This window comes from Aythya ferina, assembly GCF_964211825.1.
Source record: "Aythya ferina genome assembly, chromosome: 6".
NCBI classification, from domain to species: Eukaryota; Metazoa; Chordata; class Aves; order Anseriformes; family Anatidae; genus Aythya; species Aythya ferina.
Window position 1 is genome coordinate 12,335,675 of NC_140303.1, and position 24,448 is coordinate 12,360,122.

General features: G+C 48.2%; 2 protein-coding genes across 8 annotated transcripts in view; both read left to right on the forward strand.

Moving 5' to 3' along the window:
- Window positions 1-14,378, forward strand: part of TRPM8 (transient receptor potential cation channel subfamily M member 8) — an 80,372-nt gene extending 65,994 nt beyond the window's left edge. For all 6 annotated transcript variants that reach the window (XM_084524787.1, XM_084524786.1, XM_084524785.1 and 3 more), the window contains 9 exons: window positions 641-732; window positions 1,210-1,351; window positions 1,736-1,907; window positions 2,277-2,454; window positions 4,921-5,111; window positions 7,583-7,682; window positions 8,622-8,655; window positions 10,931-11,017; window positions 13,603-14,378. In XM_084524787.1, the coding sequence (XP_084380913.1) occupies window positions 641-732; window positions 1,210-1,351; window positions 1,736-1,907; window positions 2,277-2,454; window positions 4,921-5,111; window positions 7,583-7,682; window positions 8,622-8,655; window positions 10,931-10,981 (960 nt within the window). In that variant the 3' untranslated portion in view covers window positions 10,982-11,017; window positions 13,603-14,378. The remainder of the gene's footprint in view (window positions 1-640; window positions 733-1,209; window positions 1,352-1,735; window positions 1,908-2,276; window positions 2,455-4,920; window positions 5,112-7,582; window positions 7,683-8,621; window positions 8,656-10,930; window positions 11,018-13,602) is intronic.
- A 144-nt stretch (window positions 14,379-14,522) lies between these two features.
- LOC311439290 (maestro heat-like repeat-containing protein family member 7) lies at window positions 14,523-23,774 on the forward strand. Of its 2 annotated transcripts, none has more exons than XM_084524795.1 (15): window positions 14,523-16,349; window positions 17,649-17,740; window positions 17,846-17,995; window positions 18,178-18,326; window positions 18,599-18,746; window positions 19,187-19,374; window positions 19,465-19,602; window positions 20,151-20,265; window positions 20,582-20,719; window positions 20,977-21,153; window positions 21,375-21,530; window positions 21,777-21,878; window positions 22,936-23,038; window positions 23,152-23,211; window positions 23,512-23,774. In XM_084524795.1, exons 1-15 carry the CDS (start codon window positions 16,298-16,300, stop codon window positions 23,694-23,696), a joined length of 1,953 nt encoding a protein of 650 aa, XP_084380921.1. In that variant the 5' UTR covers window positions 14,523-16,297; the 3' UTR covers window positions 23,697-23,774. The 2 variants fall into 2 exon arrangements, with proteins under 2 accessions (XP_084380921.1, XP_084380920.1); XM_084524794.1 differs by lacking the exon at window positions 14,523-16,349 and adding an exon at window positions 16,911-17,216.
- Window positions 23,775-24,448: the final 674 nt, after the last annotated feature.

Consider the following 24,448-nt stretch of genomic DNA (forward strand, 5'->3'; position numbering starts at 1 on the left):
GTGCTTTATCTGCTCCCAGGGGGCAAAAACAAGACTCCTTTGACCCATTTGGCAGCAGTTTTGCTGGAGCATACCGTCACCTACTCCAAAGCTCCCCTAGCAGCACGTGTGTACGTATGTGATCGCTCAGCACATCAGCCTCAGCCCATGTCAGGAGCACTCCTTCCTCTCCCCATGCACAAGCATCCGTGTGAGCTGGTTGTGTCCTGTGAGCACAGAAACCCTCATTGTGACAGCGCTTGTGTCACCGACGTGCCTAACTGGTCCCAGTGCAAGAGCATTAGCCTAGGCCATCTGGGCTGCAGGAAAAAAATGTGTTAGTGATCCCTAAATGTAGAAAATCCCAATCTATCGTCCTAATAAAGTTAACAAAAAAAAAAAAATGATGTCAGTAATGTCTGGTATTGCTGTGTATACTAAAAACAAATCTCCTGGGGGAAATTAAAAACAACCTGACCTTTGTTGTGCCCGTTGTGTGTGATAAAAGATTACTTGGGCAAGGGAACAACCCTTAATGTCGCAATCGTTGGAATATTTACCCATGAGGACATCCCCTGGGAGAGACCAGGGGAGGATGTAGTGATGTATGAGCTCTCCAAGTAACTGCGGTGGCTACTTTCTGATCTTTTTTCCTTTCCAGTGGTACATGAACGGCAGTAAGTATTTCTTAGATCTGTGGAATGTTATGGATACTCTAGCCATCTTCTACTTCATAGCAGGAATTGTGTTCAGGTGAGTAGCACCTTTTCTTGTGGCCGTACTATGGCCTTCCTTTCTTTCCAGGTTTTGACTGCAACCCCTAACTAGAGTTTGAGAAAAAACATGTTCCTGAAACACCCTGTTCTTTATGAGGGCCAGGCATACTGCCAAATCTTGACTCTAAATTTTTAATGGCAATTAAGGAAATAAAATAAGTTGATCGGATAAACCACCTGCATGCAATATTTTCTCTTTGGTTTAATGGAAGGTGAGTCTATCCCTGGATTCAAAGACGGCTTCCCTAAACTCAGATCCTTCCGGGCCATCAGACAGCCCTTCTTAATCTCTAGATTTGTGTGAGCATGTTTACAAGAAAATGGTTGAAACGGGCGTAAATTTCATGACAATGACTGGTTATACAAAACATTTCAATGTTTCAGTGTATTTTTATGTGACTTCCGCATGCTTTACCCAATGCTTCTCTTCATTTTCTTTTGCTGTCTCCATCAGGCTGCACTCATCTGATGAAAGCTCTTGGTATTCTGGGAGAGTCATTTTCTGTTTGGACTACATAGTTTTTACTCTGAGACTGATCCATATTTTCACCGTTAGCAGGAATCTAGGACCCAAAATTATTATGCTGCAGAGGATGGTAAGGTTCTGGCAGCTATTCAAGAGTTCAAATAAATGATGTGACAAGGCGCCACATCACCACCGTTCTGCTGATGGCAGCAAGTTCACCCCTTCTCTTAAATCTGCTAAACAGAATTAATTAAGATTTAAATAGGAGCTAATTAAGAGCATGGCCTTTTCCTCTTCCTCTGTACAAGGTTGAATTTTAGTCTGAAAAAAGATCGGGCTGAAGAGGAGATGAGAAATTTTTCTTCCTGGTGGCTTTTGTCTTGCTTGTCTCAAATGCAAGCCATGTAGGCTTTTTGGATGCTTGTTCTCCACCCTCATATCAAATCAGGCAGAAAAAAGCCATGTATGGCTTGCAAAAGGCATACTGATGTATTTGCTTGTTGTCCTTTTTCAGATGATAGATGTCTTCTTCTTTCTCTTCCTCTTTGCTGTGTGGATGGTGGCCTTTGGTGTGGCCAGGCAAGGCATCCTGAGGAAGAATGAGCATCGCTGGGAGTGGATATTTCGATCTGTCATCTACGAGCCATACCTGGCCATGTTCGGCCAGTACCCCGATGATGTTGATGGTAGCTATCTTCTGTGGGTGGTGGAATGCTCTGCCCTTTCGGTGGCTGTCCAGTCCTGTGTTTGAGCAGGAGAGGAATTCCTTTGTCTGTGGTTTTCAGGGGGTCAGCAGCTGACTGGTGGCCCTGGCTAATGCCTTTGGAGCAAGGCCTGCCGTGTGAAATCAGTTCCCCCACTGTCCATATTTCTGATGCACAGCATCTGCCCTTTTGTTCCCTTTTCTCCAAAGAGCATCAAAGCAAGGTTTTGTGTCTGACGGGGAGGGGGGAAAGAGGCCATGTGTGTTGTGTTCAGTTGCAGTATCTGGGGCTAGGCCCAGCAGAAAGAAGGGGAGAGGGCTCACTGTTTGCTCTCCACTCTTGCCCCCTGAGGTACCACCTACAATTTTGACCGCTGCACCTTTTCTGGAAATGAGTCCAAGCCCTTGTGTGTGGAACTGGATGCCAACAACCAGCCCCGCTTCCCAGAGTGGATTACCATTCCCCTGGTGTGCATATACATGCTCTCAACTAACATCCTCCTCGTGAACCTGCTTGTGGCCATGTTTGGGTATGTAATAAAGGAGTGACCATTTGCTTGTGATCACTGCATCGATATCCCTCTGAGAAATGGAATAAAGCCCTGGAAAATGGCAGGAAGCCATGCCTTGGAGTCTGCATGTCGCTTTTGCAGACGAACTGCTGGGACTAGTCTGGAACAGGGTTCCCAACTCAAAAGAGACCTCACAAGTTAAAGGTGGTGTGGGAAGGTGACCAAAGGCAAGGTTATTCAGCATTTCTCACAGCAGTCTGCCTGAAGCTGGTACAATGTTCTGGGGATGGGTTGCTGTCTGTCCTTTTGCTACTTCTGTAAGTATTCTTGGCATGCAGTTATCAAAGAGGACAGTGAAATAAATGAAGTTTGCCTCAAAAGGTTTGTTCAGCCTTTTATATTAAACCTACTGTCTTTGTATCATGGAAGAAAAGCAGATTTCTTAGATTTTGGTGTTATGACAGGAATATTTGAGTTTCCTACGAGTTTTTGGAGTGCATGCCATGTTATCTGCTTAGGTATTGTACAGCTTTAATATTTTTAAAACTGGAAACAATTAAACAGCTCTTAGCCATCACCACCTGGAGGGAAGAGCTGTCAGCTGAATCCTATAAGACAGAGTTGGTGTTATATTTGGAGTTTCTAACAGGTCTGTAGTTTCATGTGTTGCCACAGTTCATGCTGTGGAAAAATTTAGGGTGTGTGACTCCTGTGTTTAGGAAAGCCTTCCTCCTTGTGCCCCTGCTTGCTCCTGTGGTGGGAGGGTTTCCTGACTGTAAGTACTGCTCCATAGAATCCTACCCTACGATTAGGTAGGAAGTACATAGAGCCGCTTCATCTGTTTGCCCTCATGAACCTAACACAGCTGTTCTCTTTGGCAGAGACGCTCAAGGTGTTTTTTGTTTTGTTTTGTTTTTGTTTTTGTTTGTTTGTTTTGTTTTGTTTTTTAATCAGCTTGGAGCAGTTAGTAGGGTAGGGCAGAGCTCAGCCGTGGTCCATGCCATGAGTTGAGAACCCTTCAGCTTCAGGATCTGCTCCTCCCTCTGCTCTGAACATTATTCCCATGCTGACCTGGACTCCAAAGAAGGTCAGAAATGTGATTTTTGGCAAGGCATCTAGAATGAGTGCCAGGAAAGTGTTGAAGCCTATCTGCCTATTATACCTGTGTTTTCCTAACCTGTGCAGGACCTGGGAACATAAGATAATGTTTATACTCCCTAGAAAGGGTGAAAGCAATTCACATTAATACAGGAAAGCATAGCGGTAAGCCAGCTGTACCTTAGAAGCCTCTGATATTTGTTAGAACACTTATTTTAACAGCATGTAACAGTAAAAGTTCTGGGTTATACAGTTACGCCAATAAAAACTTACTTTTTCCAGTTCAGCTAATTTTGTGGATGGACCTTATAGGAGTTCCCTTAGTTCACATTAACAGTAGACTGAACAATTTAATCAAGCAGGAGTGCTTCCTCGTACTGAACTCAGGAAGGCTTGTGGGCAAACAGGAACCCAGCATGTCTTCTTGATGCAGTTAGAAATGTCTGAATCTGAAATGGTTCCTCCAGAGACCAGTGTGTACATCGTATTTGTCAATCTCTAATAATGCTGATGTCTGTGAGACACCAGTCCAATCAGTCTCTATCTGTTGTTAAAATTAATATATCACTGGTAGTAATTATGACAGAGAATCCAACTTATTTATGTCTAGTATGCATTAACTGAAAAGGATGCATATTACATTTCACATGTTTTAGATACTTCTGAAATTCAGGATTATATTTATCATCTAAAACAATAGATAATTTCCACCAGAAGACTTGCAGGTGAAGGTCTTTGGTTATCTTGTGTGAAGGTCCATTAGGATCTCAGCACAGACATTTTGAAAACATCCACCTGTCATTTAGTGACAGCAATAAAAGGTCAGCCAGTCTGTGAGTTGCTTCCTCTTGTGGCTGTTGCTTTGCTGGGTTTCTACAGTGCTTACGTACAGTAGGTTTGATCCATGCCTGAAGCTCTCATTAATACTGCTACTAAAAAATCTCAGGAGCTTTTTTTTTTTTTTTTTTTTTCTGGAAATAGCCTATTTTTATTTTTTTTTTTGCTTAGAAAGAAATAAGTCAGCTGGTGAAATAATGAGACAGTATCTTGCAAGGAAGCATTCTGTTCTCATGTTTACGCTGGAAGAAAATTGCCTACAGCTAAGGTAGTGAAAGTGTGTGGAATATTTTCTTCCTGTTCCTTATTTTCCCAGTTTATTTCTAACTTTTTTTTCCTACTGTTTTAGTTCCTTCCCTTTTCAGATTGCTCTCTAAAAAGGCGTACAAACTCAATAACCTTCCAACCAGTAGAAATGAACAGCTCCAGGATGACTTTTCAAAAACTTAGCCTAGTATAATAAAGAGAAACACTGTGTAACTTGCCTCTGATGCAGTTCTTTGGCGAATAACTAATGCTATATGCATTTTCTCTTTCTTTGCCTGTTAGTTACACCGTGGGATCAGTGCAAGAGAACAATGACCAGGTGTGGAAGTTCCAGCGTTATTTCTTGGTCCAAGAATACTGCAGTCGCTTGACTATCCCCTTCCCTTTTGTCATCTTTGCCTACATATTCATGGTGATGAGGAAATGTTTTAAATGCTGCTGTAAGAATGAAAGTAAAGAGCCATCTATTTGTTGTGAGTAGGATTATTCTGTATTGGAAAAAATGTTGCTGGTGTTGAGATTCCCGTCTCCCACCCCCCAACAGCTTTGGCTTTGGTCTGGTCAGAGAGCTTTAGTATTCTACCATGAGACCTGCTCCACTTGAGTACTGTGCAGAGTTATCCAGTGCTTTCCTGTCCAAGCTGTTTTGAGGCAGATTTACCTCAAATACGTAAATCTATTAAGTCTTTGATTTAATTGCATTAGGGCTGCCTTTGGTGCTTGTAGCTTTCAAAGTTTTTAGAATAAGAGCACTGAATAAATTAATTCAGAGCCATTTCAGCAGCAGCTGAAAGTCATCTGCATGTTCTGCACGAAAAATCTAAAATCTCCAGCTTCTCATCAGCACGTGGTAGCGTATTCCTCTTGTGCTGTTCCCAAGCGCACTGAGCCCTCATCTTGCATGCTCTAAATGTTGAGGTAACTTGTAAAAGAGGTGGTGACCTTAGTCTCTGATTGCTACTCTACCTTCTGGAACTGCATTTCTTTTTTTCATTCCATTGCAATCTACCAGCTAATACAGCTGGTAGCTGCAAGGGCAGCCTGGTAGAGCAGTTTTCTTCAGAGGCTATTCTGCCTGGGAGTGAGTGAAAGAGAATGCAGAGACTTTTCTGGGCCTTGGTGGATGGACAAGCAGGCAAACCAACTCAGAAGCACAGGAGTGGCTCAGCCCTCTAGTTATTCCCTCCTTAATTCCTCTGTCAGAGGGCACAGATATGAATTGCATTAATAAGCTTTTTTACCCCCAAGAAATTGAATATTTTCAATTTTTAAGTGCTATTCAGAAGCAGATGAAAGACAATAAGTTGAGTTAATTGACAGACTTATTCCTCTCCATCAGCATCCTGACTGTTGCCCTGCAGCACAGACAGGATTTGTGACTCGTTTAGGAGAAAGACGCCTGCTTTGGGCTATAAAATTCCTTACCATTGACTAAATCATCGTGGCTGTCCAAAGCACTTCCCTTTCTGGGGAGGTTGTTTAACTGCAGATATTTCTGTCAGATGATGCACAGTTGATCTTCCAGTGAAAGCAAATGAAAGAATTAATTTAAGCCAGAATATCACTTTGGTTTAGCTGCTGGTGGGTACTGAGAACTGCATGGAGAAAGCATACTAATGCACTGACTTGCAAAATCCTGGCTTCCCCACTAAACTCTTGTAAAAGTGTTCTGGTTGGGATTTGGGTGAATAAATGGCCGTTGGTGTCTGGGACAACGGATTATGCTTTGTGAGGTCAGAGGAGCAGTGCGTGGAGGAATCAAAACTTAAATCATTTGTCAGCTGTTGGCTTCTTTTGTTTCAGGAAAGGGTATTTGGGGGTTGCAGAGCGATGACTGACAGAAAATCTAGGCTTTGGAGCTTTCCTAGCTCCCTTGCCTCTAGCACAAAATGCTTTTGTTGTGGGTTTCCCAGTGTGAAATGTGTATATGCATAGGAGAAACGCAGCTCAGAGCTCCCATTCCCAAAGAGGCATTATTGTCACACTCTGTACTATGTGATGCTGAAGAGGGATGTTTGTCCTACAGCAACAAGCCATGTGCAGCGTAGATTTATTGAACCCAAAGAAAGCACTGGAGAATTTAATACCATTTCAGTGTTAGTCCTCATGAGACTGCCTCAGTTCCATGCCCACTCCTACAGTTTTTGAGCCAAAGCTTTTTCTTGAATTGAATTAACTGCTCCTGAAGGTACACATACACCAGTGCCTCTCTAGAGGGCAGCAGTTGTTTTGGAGTTGCCAACAGATAAGAATCTAAAATTGATATACAGGCCTTGTGCTGATGATTGATGAGAAAAATGTAGCTAACTTTTTTTATTACTACCCATGTGGTTTGTGCTAGTCTGGTTGGAACGGGACAAAATGCAGAATTATTATCCTAGAGGACTTTGATGTCTTGCTCTGTGTCATTCTTTAATTTACAGCATCAACAGGAGATGCTTTTTAGAGAAGACCATATTTCAGCGTTTTGAAATGTTTATATTCAATGAAAAGTCATACACATTCTTAACAGATGTTACTCTTAACACTCTAATATGGGATAATGTAGAAATAGTAAGTGCAAACAAAGCTGAAAACCACAAAGCAACTTTCTGTAATGTCCCATGCTTTGGTGAAATGGCTTCTGTTTCACAAAACACTTGTGCTAACAAAGATTCAAAAACAAAAATCTGCAATTTGTTGTTTTTCGTGTGTGTACATATGTGTTTTTTAAACCAACTCTGATTGCCAGGAGCATACAGTAACATGCACCCATGTCATATTTATCAGAGCTGTATCACAGGTGGGAAGTGGGGCTGAATGTTCTGTATGCAGAGGAGGTAATCATTAGCCTCTGGATGCAAGTGTTAACCCACCTTTTAGGCATCTTGACACCGGAGACACAGATGAGCTGAATCTAGTGTGGTGGTGTTTTTGTTTGTTTTTTTTCATGTACATTCCCCAGGCTCAAAAAATGAGGACAATGAAACTCTGTCATGGGAAGCTGTCATGAAGGAAAACTACCTTGTCAAAATCAATACCAAAGCAAGCGATTCATCAGAAGAGTATGTCTGCACTTCTTTGTCTTCAATCTCTTAACTTTCTCTTGAATGTTTTTAGTGAAACCAAGTTTTCAGCAGCTCTCCATGTTTACAAACTAATGCATACATAAGTAAACTCAGCATTAACTTGCCTTTTTATTTTTTACGAAAAATGATTTCTGCTTCTTTTAATCTGTTGCTGTAGACTGGCTTCAGAAATAGTTGATTGAGCTGGTAAAATGCGAAGACTACCACATCATGACGCTTTGATTATCTCTGGGATCTGTTCCAACACTTTCAGAATAACAGTATAAGTGGAAAGAGAAAGTAAAGAAAGCTAGAAAACAGCAACAGTTGCCTGCTGTGTATGATGGCTTAATTTTGTAGCTAGCTTCCAAGAACTTCAGAATTTCCCTAAATCAGATGTAAGGGAAGAGCTGATAAGAATGGGTAAAAAAAAGCCAGAGACTTCTATGCTCCTTTGCCCATTCAGTGGACATTGCCATTCACAAATACTTATTTATGTTAAGACCACACAGAGGCACTCAGCATTGGATAATAAGTTAAATACCCCCAGAATGTGTTTAAAATTTGAAGCAGAAAAGTCTTGACAAGAAAAATGGAAAAGTGTTAGCGCTAACAGTAATTCATATGTTAATGCAGGTGTAAGAAAATAAATAAATACATAAAAAAAATGTAAATAACCAAACTGTTCCTGACCAGGGGCATCTGCAGGCATTCTATTTTTAACTGACCTCTGTCAACATACAAAGAAGAAAGTCTTCTGAAACCTTCCAATTCAGTAGTTGCCTTACATAAACTCTTTGGCCATTGAGGACTAGATGTCTTAGCTACAGAGACTTCTGTAAGGCAGTTCTGCAGTTTTGCAATGGGAGGGTGGTTAGCCAAGACTTTAATTCCTGGACTCAGCCACGCTTTTCTGTGTCTTCTTTCTGTTTTCAGGATGGTGCATCGATTCAGGCAGCTGGATGCAAAGGTACTTGTTTCATACTGCTCATATTGGGGGATGTGCCTCTGTCTGGTAAAGCAGGTAGCAATCCACCTGGAAAATGAGCACCAAGAGCCCTTTGCGGTCTTTGTTGCTGTCGCCAGGACCCCATCTTCATTGTGCTTTTTTTATGGGCTCCTTTGTACCTTTGATTCCATGTGTAGCTTCATATTGTGCTGGAAAATGAAGTAGAAAGATGCTTACTTACTATTTGAGAAGTGTTTTTCAGTACTCTTTATTGGATGGAAAGCATTAAAAAGAACTTCTATCTATAAATCTGTAGTATTTCGCTGTGTATATGGCCTTTGAAACACTGAAAGGAAGAAGAGGCATTACACAGATTATACCCTTCTCAAACGCATGTTCTGTCAACTTTAGCCTCTGGTGCTGAAGGCACATGGTAATTCTACGTTTTTTTTAAATTAAGCTCTGCTTTTAAAATGGAATGGCAGTTCAGATATTGTGGCAAACCTGGTGATACTTCAGACAGCACAGGCAACACCTAGGTAAATAGAGAAGGTTCTGTATGTATTTCAGGGTGGGAAGATCTGTAATTATGGTTAAAATGACCAGTTCTCATCTGGTTCGCAGAGACATACTGTGTTGAAGCTATATAAAGCTGCCAATCTAATAGAGACCCTATCATTATCAAAATTGTCATACAAGTATACTTTTTATGACTGTGAAACTGAAAAGACCTTTACAATGGGTATTATATTTGAGAGAGTGGCTGTTTTGTGACTTTTGCCTCTGAAGTGGCTAGCAGTTGCACTCGTGTGAAGAAGTCCAAGGGTGAAAAGGCCCACATACCGTTCAAAATACGTCTTTTGATAGTTTAGATTGCAAAATCATAGCTTTCTCTCAAGACTGAAATGGAAATGGTGAGTGGCTGAGTATGTGTATAACAATGCTCTTAAAACAGAGGAAATATGATAACCTTAATTTTCTGCTGAAAAGCAATACCCAAACAGTACCTCTCCTGTGATGGAATACTTTAGAGCTGCATTGCAGCAAGCTGTTTTTTCTCTTCATACCTTCAGCTTTAATAATGGAAATGTACTGAGGCCAGTGCTTAAGAGTAGAGTCCTTGAGAGCAAGACCTCCAGGGATATCTCACTGATTCTCATTTGAGATGATGATCTAAAAAAACAAGTCTGAGGACATAACCGAGTCCTAGGCATAAGCCCTGATGATGGGATAAACTTCTCTTTAAAGCTGTTGTGAATGTCTCAAGGTATAATGGGCATTGGTTACAGCATGGGAAGGTAAGGTTAGACTTCGAGAAGAACTTGTAGCAGTTGTGAGATTAGAGCAACAGGGATCTCTGCTATAGGCCTTGATCAGGATTTTCTAGTGAATACTGCCTCTGGGGGCTGCTCCAGATGGCCTTTTGAAGTTCACTCCAGCCCTTTATGTCGTCGTTTTTGTGACAGAGCATCCATACTGCTCTACCTAGATTTTGGAGGCTGTTCCATCTACGAGAATTATTTCTCTGAAGCGTTTTTTTCTGAAAAATTGTAGTGACTTCCCAAAAGAATAAGGTCTTGTTCTATGTGAATCACAGTGCTAGAAACTGTTCCTTGGTTTGGCATCTCTGGACATATGTGTAACAGGTAATAAATGAAACAAGTGTTTAAAAAACAACTCACAAAAATGTACTTTTATGATAGATTGGCTCCACAAAACTACACTGATCTGCAACCTTTGCTTTGAAGGAGCAAAAGGAGATAGAATATAGATTGGCACCTGTAGCTGTCATGATGCCTGCTTGTTAACTGTCTGGATTACATATTTATTAGGTCTCACTGCATTAATTGCGTTGCTGAAAATGGTAATGGGTTATATCTTTTCAAGTACTATTGTATTTACGATAATGTTTGGAGAGGCAATTATTTGTTAATCATATTACTTGTTAGTATTGCTTTCCTGTGAAAAGTAATATTAACATTACTTCATTTGCCACCATGGTGTGACTACTGAATACAAAGAGAAGTCAGTTATTGCTTTCTCAACTTGCTAGAGTCTGCAGGGTAGCCAGGTAAGCAGGAGTCCAGATAAGGGGTTTTATGCCTGTTGCTGCTGATCAGCTAATGCATGGTATTTTCTAGAGTACGTATGTTCTAGAGTATTTTAAGGTATTTACAACTGTTTGCTTATTTTGCTCTCTTCACTTTATCCTGAGCTGCGATCATCTGTTGGAATGAGTGAGTTAGATTGACTTTGTATACAAACAAACATTTTTATTTTTTTTTTTATTCTTAAGCTTGCTGATTTGAAAGGCCTCCTAAAAGAGATTTCAAGCAAAATCAAATGATTGCAGCTGAAATCCTAAAGTAACTACGTGAGCAGGGTAAGTCCTCTTTAAACTCATTCTCTGGCTTGAATGATTAACCATCATCTGTGATGTTAAATCATATGTTTCTGGAAGAACAATTGGTATTAATTATTGATGCTTGTATAGGTGTTGTCTAATATTAGAAGAGACATAATTAAATTCTCTTCCTCATGTTTGTTTTTTTTTCCTGAAAAATATAATTTTCCATGTGGTGTTTCTAACATGTTTTGTCAAGGCGTAAAATACCTTATTCTGCTCCCTTGTCTTTGAAAAACTGTGAATGGACCAAAGTTACTTTAGTTGTCTTTGTGCTGGAGGCCCTCTGGAAAATTAGGAGCTGCTATGCTGAATCCCTTATAGTTGACTCATTTTAACTCTGAAGAACATAAAAGCCAAATAGAGACAGATGTGTGGGTAGGAGTAACACTTACTTTCTCACTATCAAAGTTGGGCGTTATGGCAGATCACTATAGGCTTTCTGAGTCTTATACAATAAACTTTAGAGTGAAGAATTGACTCCAAATCTCTCAAGCTACCATCCAATGTCTGGTCATAAGCCATGTGTCCTTTTCCATTATGGTCTGTGGAAGAACTGTGTTGTGGCCACATGTCACTAGAGAGCAGAGCTCAGCGCCTGCCCCTCTGCTCCCCTCGTGAGGGAGCTGCAGGCCGCCATGAGGCCTCCCCTCGGCCTGCTCTGCTCTGGACTGAACAGAGCAAGGGGCCTCAGTCACTTCTTATACGCCTTCCCCTCTAGACCCTTCCCCATCCTCGTAAGCCCTCCTGTGGGCACTTCCAATAGTTTTATGTCCTTATGTCCTATGGTGCCCAAAACTGCACAAAGCACTAGAGGTAAGGCCGCACCAAAGCAGAGCAGAGTGGGTCAGTCCCTTCCCTTGACTGGCTAGCAATGCCGTGCTTGATGCACCTCAGAGTGCTGTTGGTCCTTCTGGCTGCAGTATTCGGAAGGCTGAGGAGTTAGACAGTTGGTTCTATGCGCAGTGTGCTGTGGAAACACAGCCAGAAAAGACCCACAACCCACAGCCTCGAGACAACGCAGAAGGGAGTGATACCGAAAACAGAGGGAATGGCAGCTTGCTTTGGCAAGGACTACTGGAGGAAGAGACTTCCCCTGTTGCTTGAGGTGCCCTTGTAGAACCTCTTTGTAGATAGCAGGGACTGCAGAAGACCTGTCGCACTGGGGAGATACAGGTGTTGACAAAGCCAGCTCAGCCTGTTCCCTGTAGAATGACCAGTCCAACCAAGAAGCAGTGACTGTGATAGTAGTAGGGGTCTCTCTTCTGTGGGGAACAGAGGTGCCCATTTGCCAACCTGAACTACTTTCAAGAGAGGTACGTGCCTACCAGAGACTTGGGACATTTCCAGGAGACTACTGCCCACTGCTGTTATTTCATATGGATACCAGTGACATTCTCAGGAGCAGTCCAGGGTGTATCATGAAGGACTACAGGCGGGGCATTGAAATCAGGCACGGCCGCCATTTTGCAGTCACTTGCCAAGGCAATCCTCCGGTGCAGACACGTGCTGCAGCAGAGCAGGGGATCAAGGCAGACAGGGCTTTTCTTCTGCATTGAGGCCATTTGAGGCAGCTGAGGGAGCCGCCAAGACCTGGCAACCCTCCCAATGGAGGCTGATGAAGCACAGGTGGAGCCTCCTGTTGCTTGAGAACTGAGAGGATCTTGTGGTAATGTGGCAGTGGGCAGCCATCTTGGTCATAGTGACCATAAAGCAGTTGAGTTTAAAATTTTTGGTGACAGAAGGAAAACTGCCACCAAAACTTCAGCCCTGGGTATGGGGAGAGCAGACCTCAGGCTGCTCAGGGAACTAGTTAGCAAGGTCTCCAGGTTTCCACTGGTTTTGAAGGCATTGGTGTCCATCAGCGCTGGTCATTCTTTAAGCACCACCTCCTAAAATCACAAGATCAGTCAAATCCAAAATATTGGAAGTCATGAAGGCAGGGCAGAAGGTTGGCTTGGCTGACCAGGGATCTTCTTGTGGAGCTTAGGCAGAAAAATAAAGTGTATGGCTGCTGGCAGTAGGGCCAGGCATTATGGAAGGACTACAGAGACTCTGTTCGCCTTTGTAGGGAGAAAATTTGTGCTGCCAAAGCCCAATTAGAGTTGAAGCTGGCCAGGTCTGTGGGAGACAATAAAAAGGGCTTTTTAAAATATGTGAACAGTAAAAGGAAGACCAGAGAAAACAGGTCCACTACTTGATGGGGATGGTCACTTCAAAACCAAGGACATAGGCAAAGCAGAGACGTTGAGACGTTTAATGCCTTCTTTGCCTCTGTCTTCAACACTGATGATGGATTCATCCCAGGATGCTCAGAGAGCTGGCTGACATTATCACGGGACCTCTCTCAATTATTTTTCAATGGTCTTGGGAATCTGGAGAGGTCCCAGTTGACAGGAAGCTGGCAAATGTTATGGACATGATATTCTGGATAGGTAATGCAGACAGCTCCATGGGCTGAAGTGTTGTGCAAGACATCCAAGGTTCCAAGTGGATGCCTTCAGGATGACAACAAAATGTGGTGCTGGGTTGCAAACTCTAATTTTTTTCTTTTACTCACCCAGGTACCAATTCATCTAGAATTTTGGAGCTGGAAGTAACCACAAAATAAATGGAGACAATAGGATTTCTTTTATTATTTGGTTTTGATAAGACAACATGTTCTGCTTGTTGGATGATGACATTAAAACATAAAGACTGTTTCTCTTCTGTCAGAACTCCCAGGTTACCCAAGCTTTCCTGTTTCCTCATCTCCCCAGATGTTCAATGTCAGAAGGTAGTCCTTATCAGCTTCTGTTAAAATGTACTGTTAATTCCAAGTGCTGTGCTGCTGCTGCCAAAATCACTCTGCTTTTGAATTTCACTCAAAAGGGTTTGTTCATGGGACTCTTTACACATTAATTGCTTGTCTTAATAAATCTCCCTTCCCTCTTCATGCAGTAACCAGATCTAGCTTGTTAATTATACAGTCTGTCTGTAAGACCTGCTGAAGCTTGTAATGCTGGTATGCCAGAACGAAGCGTATTGTGGCATCATCCCCCTGGGGAAAGATAATCTTTGGTCCAACATCAACATCTTGGACTTCACTAGAACAGTGTAAACTTACTCCTGCTCTACCTGGAACTGTGCAGCAATGCAGAAGCTCAACTCTTGCAGTCTTGCATGGAAGGGATACAATTCTTATTGAAGTAGTTTTGAAAGGCCTTGAGTGTAATCTTTGGTTGTTTCTATGGGGGTAATTTTTATACTTGGAGCATTGTAATTTGTTTTAAATTTTTCAAACATCTGTTTGCAGGTGTTTGTATAATGGATATAAAATTGCAAAGATTGGCAAGCTTTACATCTTTTTATACTTGCTGTGGTGAGGTTGCTGTTGTCTTTTGTGAAATAGCCGTGCAATCTTGTGGTGGTTTGTGTGGTATAAATGGTGCATTACCAGCTGAAGGAAGACTACTCTGCATGGCATGCATATGCCTTGGAAAATACTGTATCCATCTTCATCCCCAATGACTAGGAACAATCTCTCAACATGTTTGATTCTGGAGACTTTGATATTTTCCTCTTGCTGGCAATGGCTATCTTAATCCATACGCTTTACCATGATTTACAGCTAGTCTGAGGGCTGTCAGGCAAAATATATGAGTGCTTATGCAGATGATATGTGAGATCTCCAAGTGACTAGTTGGTGGTGGTGGAAAGGGAACTTCTGTGGTAGCAGAACACTCCCCAGGCTAGTCAACTTGGCTTGTGCCAATAGAGCCATTTACTGCCTGGCTAGAAACCAAAGCCTATGTACAAAGCCTGTTTCTGTACACAGTAGTATTACGTTCCAGTCCCTGTGTGCTATGAAAGCATGTTGACCCATAAGATGAAGACAACCAGGACAGGACAGGGCTACAAAGCATGGATGTGTGGGGAAATGTTTCTGCTTCTGAGATGCAACCAACTGAGGTGCAACTGACTGACCAAAGAGGCCAGTACATGTGTGCGTTTTACCCAAAGCTGGGGTCTAGAGCATTGCCAATAGCAGTGTTAGTAACTTATATATGAAGTATTTCAGTCTTTTCCTGTAAAAAAGATTGCAAAGTCCTCGGTAAGACCTTTGCTTATTTCTGTGGCACATAGCTCACATCATAAGTTAAGCCTTAAGATAAGCCTCCTTTCTGGAAACTTTCTTCAATGTCACTTGTATGCCTCAAAGTGAAAGTTGTGCTTTCAGTGCATTTCTTTCACGTATAAAACCTGTAGTGTACTTGCCAGAAGATACAGTGATGCAGTGATGTGCTCCTATGTAAAACGATGAAAGTAGCTTTGAGACATGGCATGAAAAATCAAAACCCTGCAGCAGCTTGTCCCAGCCCCAGCTGCTGCACCAGCAGCAGGAATTGGCCCCATGGCTACAGAGCCCTGAGTGCCCAACATGGGCCCAAGGTGCCCAGGGGGCTCCCTGGCACCTTGTCACAGCCCTGCCCATGTCTGGGGGAGCCTGGCTGGGTCCCTCACACAGAAGTTTTGGAACCAGGCGTCCACAAAGTGCTGCCTTGACATAGCTCATCATACACAACTGAAACCTTTAAGCAAGGGAGTCTCTACAATGTTTGGTCATGAGATGAGGAGTGACCATGGACATCTATTTTGCCACACAGATGTTTGCTCTATGGTTATCTCGTGGCAAAGCTTTTGAAAGATCTGGGGAACGTAATGGTGAGTTGGGCATCTTCCTGTACTAAAAGGCACGTGCGCCAGCTTTGCTGTCATTTCTGTGAGCACGAGGGTCTGTCAGGAGTAGGAAACCAGGCAGCTGTTTCAGAAGAAAGAAATGCCTAGAAGATCTGTCCCATCGAGGTGATGGTGATGTGTGAACATGGAGTGAGAAAGTGGCTGCTTCGGGGAAGGAAGTGTGCTGTGGACAGACCATTTTGCAAAAGATTTTGGAGACGTTTCCATCGTTCAACGATATGGCTGCCGAGAATGACATAAGCAAATGGCCCTTAAAACCATCGTGTCTGTAGGCTTCCAAAGCCTGGACCTAGACTTCTGTAACCTGCTCAGCGATCTCTGAGACAGAGGAATGGAAGTGGAAGTTGGAAGTTTTTTGTTAAAAATATAAAAAGGCTTCACCACTTGCCAGTTAGTTTGCCAGAACTACCGAGCAGTGTGCCTCCCTTGCAGCTTCATGTGTACGGTAGGTCTCGTTCTCTGCGACGGCAGCCATAAAGCCAGGTATGCTGATTTACAGTGAACCTGCCTGAAGCTCAAATGGAGCCTGCAAATCGCTCTCTGGCAGGGTGTGAAGCCAAGATGCTCAAAGGTAATAAGTCAATAAAACATCACTATGAAGAACATGCTAGCCATAATACTCATAATACTCGCTGCTTGACAGTAGTTATCAACTGTAGTGAGAGCAAAATGGGTTTTACTGTCCCCAATCAATAAACTAGTATACAAAATTATTTCATAAATATTGTTTTTTTCCCCTTTGTCTCATGTTCTTCTGGTTTCTCCTCCTGGGCGTGCTTCCCGGCACCCACCACGCTGGAGCACACCAGTGCCTGTACATACCCTCTAAACACACCTGTGCGTGCCCGGAGCCGAGGGCCCAGACGTTGTCACCTCAAGTTTGGTAACGCTGGGCTGGGCCCTGTGTGGGAAGGGGGTGAGGAGGCAGCCCCAGGGGTCCCTTCCCACTACCCGCTTGGTGGCCCTGTGGCTCGGAGAGCTGTGGGGATGGGAAGCTGTGAGGGGACAGGGTGGCGAGAGGGCTGTGGAGAAGGGGTGTGAGGTCACAAGGGCTCTTTGTGACCCGGCGTGATGTGGCAGGTGAGGTGGCAGCGTGTCACAAAGCCCATTGTGACCCGCTCAAGGGGTCTCTATTTAAGGAGGGTAACAGCAAGCAGCAAGCTCACTTTGCCTGGAGGACGTGACGGGACAGGACAGGAGGGAGTGGGACTGTGAGGAGCCCCTACATAGTGCCCTCATTCTCTGCTGCCCCTGTTCGTGGCACTTCGCCAAGGCGTTTGCCATCCCTGTGGCCAAGAGCCTTTGAGGCAGGGCCTTGTTGGGATGGAGGGGAAATTCCCCAGCGAGCCCAGGATGGCCTGGGAGGAGGTGGGGGATGAAAGCGCCAGGTTCATGCTGTCACATCGGGGACGCCTGGTGGTTCCGCCAACATGGGCAGGTGAGTGGCTATGCTGGCCAGCGGGGCAGGAGCTGGCAACCAGCTCTGCCACTTCCCATTGTCTATGGGGGATCCTGCACTGTCCAGGGCCTGCCCCACTGGGTGACCCTAGGGGGAGAGGGGCAGGGGGACTGTTCCTGCTCCATTGGACAGGCAAGGTGGCAGGCAGCCATCCTGTGTAAGGGACTTCTGCTCTTGGGCAGCAAGCTCCTTGTGGGGCGTAGGGCTCTCCCTCATGGCCATGCTCCCACCGTGCCTCACCTACTGGACATCCCCAGCCCCGATGCGTGGACAGAGGGATGGGGCTCAGTGCCCCCCCCTAGTCCCTAGCTGAGGGGTCGTCCTCCCCAGGGGGTGGGGGACTCAGTTGGGTCCCCCAGCCTCTCTGGCAGACCCTCATCTGTGTGTGTGCCTGGTCTTCACCAAATCCAGATGCAGCCCTGTCAAAAGAGGCAGTGGAGGAGGAGCTGTGGCAGGAGCTGGCCCTGGAGCGCATCCGTGACATCCTGGAGAAGAAAGAAAAGGTACCTGCACCGTTACCACCTTGGGCAGGGCCTGCTCAGCCGAGCGCTGCCCTTAGGACTCTCGGTGTGTGGCATCTCTCATCCCTGCTCTCCCTTCTCTCTTAGGAGTATGGGGATAGCCTGAAGCCTGCCACAAAATGTCAGATCATCCTGAATGCCATCGAGGAGGCAGCAGCTTCAGGCCGGTTCAACACAGAAGAGGTCGCTATGATGTTGCATGGCCTCGTGGAACTCCACGTCTCCCTTTCTGAGCACGTAAGTAACCTGTGGTGGGGCTTGAGCCCTTCGGGGATCATGTCTGCCCTGAAGCTGGGTCTGCTGGCAACTGCACATGCATTTAGGCCAGTCCACAATGGTGGGAGGCTAAGAACAGCTTGGTGGGATCAGGGGAAATGGGTCACACTGGCAGCAGCCCCACTCAACCATGTCTCTACCAGGTGCCGAAGATGGTGAGGAGCATCTACCAGTGGCTCGCATCCGTCAGGAGACCCGAGCACAGGCTGGCCAAGAGCATTGGGCCTCTGGCCAGGGAGCACCCCCATGACGTGGTGGTGACGCTGCTGAACTGCTCCCCATCATGCGACAGGTATGGGGCCCGCCTGCCCTGATGGCTCAGGGCCTGCCAGCCTTTCAAGCCCATCCAGCGCCAGCTGCCAGGCAGTTTTCAGGGTGCTCTGCAGAGGCCGAGCCCTGCATCTCCCTGTAGCTCGGCTGCCTGCAGGGCCGAGCCCACCGGGTGTTGTCTGTGAGGGGCAGGGGCCAGAGGCAGGACTGGTGGCTGGCTTGGGCTCCACCATGGCTGCCCAGGCTACAGTACAGTGGCTGAGATCCCTCTGACTGAGTGTTGTGGGTTTGCAGAACTGCTGTGGTCCTGTGGGGTGTGATATTCTCCAATGTCGAGACTTCGAAGCTGGTGATGAACGAGCTGATCCGTGTGCTGGACGACTGGCCCCTGCACAAGACGTCCACCGCCGACGGAAACAACACGTGTGTCTGTCCGCTGGCGGTGAGTTTCTGGATGAGGCCTTGCTCGCCCCCTGTGTTGCCTCTGTGGATGTCCTCCCCCATCGCTACATCTCTCTGTCTCGTGGTGGGCTGCAAACCTGGCTTTGGGGCAGGTTTTGGGACGGGCCAAGTTTAGGGGTCAAGGCACAGCCCAGAAGGCTGCAGCGGCTGAGACGGGGAGGCTGGCATGGCTGCAGGACACAGGGGGTCCCCCGGGGTACCTTCCCTCCACGCCCGGGGAAGCTGCTTGTGGCCATCACAAACGAGAGCTGAGCCCAAAGAGCTCTGGTGGCTCGGCTCTGCCTGGGCAGCCTGGCTGGGTGCTCTCTCCACCAGTGTCTCCTGTGGCCCAGGGCTGTGCTTGAACCTCAGCCTTCCGCAGTGGCGCCGTGCTATGAGGACCTCTCAGCAACGAGCACTGTCTTTGGCTCTTTCTTTCAGGCAACCAGGGCGCTGTGGGAGATCCTCAAGATGAGCACCTGCAAAGTGGCCGTGAAGAAGCGTTTCCCACATCTCTTCCTGGCTGTGCTCTTCCAAATTTCCTTCAGCACACGGCACATGCCAGAGGACCTCCAAGCCTTCTGGAGGGAATGCACGCGTGAGGACAAGCAGCGCCACGAGTACAACAGGTGCTCCATCGCAGTCTTCCCATCCCTCCCGCAGCCCCGGAGCCAGGGCAAGGGCTCCCATTATGACCCGAGCTTTGTTCTTGCACGCAGATTTGCAGCGTACATACTGTCCGAGCTGCTCATCCTTGTGGACTGCTTGGAGCAGCAGGCGGCCTTCCAGAGGGGGAATGGCTGGGAGCTACTCATCAGCCCTGAAGTCCACCACTTGGGGCTGACTCTACTGGCTGGGTGAGCGCCACCGTCTTCCTGCTTCCCCCGGGCTCTTTCCCATGCAGTGCAGCGCCCCACGCAACGCCCTTGTCTGCGGGTGGGGTAGGGAGTGGGGGGCTCATTTCTTGGGGCTGGAAGGGGCCAAAGTGTCGGTGCTTGTGAGTCACCTCCCGCGGCATCGGCATCCTCTCCCGTGGGGCTTGAGCTGAATGGCACAGAGCGAGGAGCAGGGTTCCCCTGAGGAGGGCAGCGTCCAAGGGACACGAATCTGCCATGGGTGGGTCAGGAGTCTCCTCAGAAAGGCAGGCTTCGTGGCATGAAGGCCAGTTGAGTACTCTCCACCCCAAGAGGATCCTGCTGGTGCTGAGCACTGGCTTTCTCCTGGCAAGGGGTGCTGGGGAAAGACCAGGTCTCCGTGAGCTTAACTACTGGTGGTTGCAGGAGCAGAGTGTGAAGGTGGCCCTGGCCTGGCCTGTGGCGTAGCAGCGGGATGAGGGGGGCGGTCAGTCTGGGGAGCGGTTTGCCCGTCCTGCTTTGCACTGATGATGGCTTCTTCCTTCTTGCAGAGAACTGAAAAAGACCACATTCGAGTTTCGTCTCTGGATCCTGCACGCTATGAAAAGGCGTCTCAGCAGGGAAGAGCCTCACTGGAAGATCGCTGCCATGGCGTTCATCCTTGAGGTGAGCCTGATGGCAAGAGGTGCCTCTCTGAGCTGCCGCTGGCCGCTGCACCCTCTCGTAGCCACAGCTGCGGGCAGACACCAGGCAGTGGAGCTGGGGCAGGAGCAGGCTCTGGTTCATCCCATTGCTGCCAGGAGGACACCCGTCCCCAGCGGTCTTCTGTGCCTCCCTTGCGCCAGCTCTCGCTGTTCAAGTCTGGGGAACCCCAGGCTGCCTGGGCTGCCGCTCGTGCCCTGCACTAGTGGCTGGGCCCAGCCCTGCATGGTGCAGGGGTCCTGTCGGCCATGCCCACCTGTAACTGCTGTGTTTGTTTCAGTTCCTGACCTGCGAAGACCTAAGAGAACAGGATGACTTCATTGTGAGGCTCCTCCCGAGGTACCTGCGCAGTGAGGACGACATGATGGTGGAGCTGCTGATCAGGGGCCTCCTGAAGATGTGCGATGGACGCAGGAGGGTGAGCAGGGGGCAGATGTTTTAGGCCATGCTGGCAGCACGGGGCTGGGCAAGGGGGTGCTGGATAACACAAACAGCTTGGGCTTTACTGAGCAGCGGGAGCTGTTGGGAGCTGCTCACAGCTCTCCTGCCTCCCCGAGTCTTTGCCTGAGTCCTCGGGGGCAGTCCTGTGGCTTCTATGCCCCGAGGAAGCAGCATGGGCTTTAACAGCCTGAGCGTTTTTGCCAGCTTCACAACATGGTGCTGTGTTCCACACAGGCAAGGAAAATTGCGTACGTGCTGCCAGACATCTTGTCTGTCCTGAAGCACAAGGAAACTGATTTGGTGTACTTAGTCCTGGTTTTGCTCGTGAGGATTCTCCAGCGCATCGACAGGTTGCTTGACAGGCGTACCGCTAGGAACATGGCTGCGAGTCTGCTGCCACTCTTCCCACATGTAAGGCATGGGATGGGGCCTGACTGGCATCTTTGTGGGTGGGGGCATGGGGTTGAGGCTGTGGTGTGCTCCCCATGGGCAGGGGACTTTGTGTGTCTGATGCCCTGTGAGTGCTGGGCGCTGTTGGGAAGCTTTGTGCCCTGCAGATGGATTTTCAGCCCCTTGCCCAGGTGGGGCTGGAGCAGCCAGCACTGATGGCTTTCCCTCTTCCTTCCCACCAGCGGGACCCCAAAGTGCGGTTTCTGGCCATCCAGTTCTACATGGACGTGATGGACTTCACGGAGCCGATTGAAAAACGGCACGTGTGGCCAGAAGTGCGGAAGTGCCTGGTCCCACTGTTCTGCCACCTGGACGACGATGTGAAGGAGGTGGCTGAGGTGAGGATTGCTAGCCCAACCGGCTGTTTTGGGAGGGCGATGCCCTGTAGGAGAAAACCCCTGGGTGGGACTGAGCACCCAGAGCAAGGGCTGCAGGAGGGCGCAGAGCCCCCTCCCTGCGCGCCCAGGCCACCCCCCACCTTCCTCTGCCTGCCATGCCTCCATCTGCCCAGAAGGACGGGGCAGTGGACACAGGTCCTGTCTCCTGGGCAGTGGTGGCATCTCTCTATCTCTGTTGCTCTGCAGGTCGCTCTGAAAACCTTGATTTTTGCTGCCAAGTTCCTGAAGAAGAGCAAGCTCAAGAGATTGCTGAGGGCAAGACACATATATTGGGCTGCCGAGCACGTGGTAAGGACATCCCCGAAGCCCCAGCCCTTGCCTGGACAGGCCCCCAGCTCCCCTGCGCCCAGTGTGCAGAGCAGGCAGCTGTGCCCCTGCCCATGGCTGCAGCCTGGAGCCACCAGCCTGCGCTGCGCACACACTGCCTTTCCTCAGGCACGCAGCTCCAAAGTCTCTTCAGGCTCCTCTCACTTCTGGAGCCTGGGAATGCCGATGGGGCCCTGGCCCAGCAGGGCTTGGGCATCAGAGTGGCACCTCAGCCCTCTGGGGAGCACCCTGTCCCCCGCTCCCTCCAGAGCCCGGCCCCAGCACCAGCAAGCTGCCGGTTGGGGGTGTCCCAGCAGGGGGGCCAGCGTGGTGGTTTTACTCAGGTAAAAGCAGCCAAGCTCCACCACAGCCACCCTCTCACTCCTCCTCCCCAAAGGGGAAGGGGGAGAAAACACAATGCACAGGGCTCGGGGGTTGGCATAAGGACAGGGAGATCACTCAACAATTATCGTGATGGGCAAAACAGATTCAGAGTAGGGAGATAGTAAGATTTATTGCCTATTGCTAACAAGCTAGAGAAGTGAGAAACAAAGGAAAGAAACCAAAAACGCCTTTCCCCCACCCACCCTCTTCCACCTCCTCTCCCCAAGTGGTGCAGGGGAACGGGGGCTGCGGTCAGTCTATGGCACGTTGTCTCTACGGCTCCTTCACAGTCACTCCCTGCCCATGCTCCACATGGGGTCCCTACCATGGGATGCCATCCCTCCCAAACTGATCCTGCGTGGGCTTCCCACAGGCAGCAGCTGTTCAAGAACTGCTCCAAATATGGGTCCGTACCACGGGGTCCATCCCTTTCTTAAGGACGCTCTCACAAAGGTGCAAACAGCATCGCTTACTGGCTCGACTCTGACCGGCGGTGGGGCCCTCATCTAACATGGGGCAACTTCTGGGTTCTTCTTGCAGAAGCCATCCCTATGGCCACCCTGCTAACAAAACCTTGCCACGTTAACCCACTACAGCCAGTCCCGTGTCTCCTGCACCAGCCCCATGCCCATATTGTGCTTTCTGCTCTCTGCAGGCCAGGGAAGGTGGCCGGGTAGCAAACGTCTACATGCAACAGGGCATGCGCTATCTGAACAGCGAACACGAGTTTGCGCGATTGGCGGCAGTCAGGTTCCTTGGTAAGCCAGAGCCTCGGGGTCCCTCTCTGCCCAGGGGGAGGTGGGTGCGTGGCCAGGCCAGCAGGGCCTGGGGCAGGCTGGGGTAGGGTTTGTGACGGGTTTTGTGTGCCTAGGGCTCCTTGGGCGGCACATTATGGACTGGCGTGAGGAGAAGCTCCCGATCATCTGTGAGGGTGAGTGAGGGCAGTGGGGTGTGGGTGGGGTGGGGGAAAGCGCCTGGGTTGGGAGCTGCAACCCCCGTCCTGGCAAGGAGGGGCTCTGCTGCCTGGGCAGGAGAGGGGTGGTGTGGGCAGAAGAGAGCGATATTTCAGGGGCTTGTGGAGCACTCAGGGCCAGCCCCTTCCTGCTGGTCTCATTGCCCCCTGCTCCTGCCTGGCCATGGGAAGAGCTGGGTGAGACTGGCCCCAGCAGCAGTGGTTCCTGGGGTCACAACAGACATAGGCTCATAAGTCGTCTCTGTTCCTCTTTCCTAGCCCTGAAAGGCATGGCAGACGACCCCAATCCATCCATCGCCAACCTGGCCATCCAGAACGCTTTCATTCTAGAGACTGTGGCAGAAAGGCGTAGAGGCACAATTGGAAAGCACACAGTCTATTCTCAGGTCCGGAAGGTCTGGAGAGCAATGCCCCCTTGGCTGAGCATGTGGTGCTGGTGCTGAACCAGCCAATAAAAGAGTAATATAAATTAAATCAGTAGACTACTATTCAAAGTTATTTCATAAACGTTGCTAACTATGCCTGTGTCTCATGTTTTTCTGGTTTCTCCTCCTGGGCGTGCTTCCTGGCACCCACCACGCTGGAGCACACCAGTGCCTGTACATACCCTCTAAACACACCTGTGCGTGCCCGGAGCCGAGGGCCCAGACGTTGTCACCTCAAGTTTGGTAACGCTGGGCTGGGCCCTGTGTGGGAAGGGGGTGAGGAGGCAGCCCCAGGGGTCCCTTCCCACTACCCGCTTGGTGGCCCTGTGGCTTGGAGAGCTGTGGGGATGGGAAGCTGTGAGGGGACAGGGTGGCGAGAGGGCTGTGGAGAAGGGGTGTGAGGCAGCGGGTCACGGGGCTCTTTGTGACCCGGCATGATGTGGGTGCTGCCCAGGTGAGGTGGCAGCGTGTCACAGAGCCCTTTGTGACCCTCTCAAGGGGTCTCTATTTAAGGAGGGTAACAGCAAGCAGCAAGCTCACTTTGCCTGGAGGACGTGACGGGACAGGACAGAAGGGAGTGGGACTGTGAGGAGCCCCCGCACAGTGCCCTCATTCCCTGCTGCCCCTGTTCGTGGCACTTCGCCAAGGCGTTTGCCATCCCTGTGGCCAAGAGCCTTTGAGTCAGGGCCTTGTTGAGATGGAGGGGAAATTCCCCAGCGAGCCCAGGATGGCCTGGGAGGAGGTGGGGGATGAAAGCGCCAGGTTCATGC

Excerpts from the sequence above, each read along its gene's own strand:
- LOC311439290 (XM_084524794.1), top strand. The coding sequence starts at position 17,102 with ATGGAGGGGAAATTCCCCAGCGAGCCCAGGATGGCCTGGGAGGAGGTG. Across the intron at positions 21,531-21,776 it reads ATGTGAAGGAGGTGGCTGAG|GTCGCTCTGAAAACCTTGAT; the intron begins GTGAGGATTGCT and ends GTTGCTCTGCAG. Across the intron at positions 23,212-23,511 it reads GCTCCCGATCATCTGTGAGG|CCCTGAAAGGCATGGCAGAC; the intron begins GTGAGTGAGGGC and ends CCTCTTTCCTAG.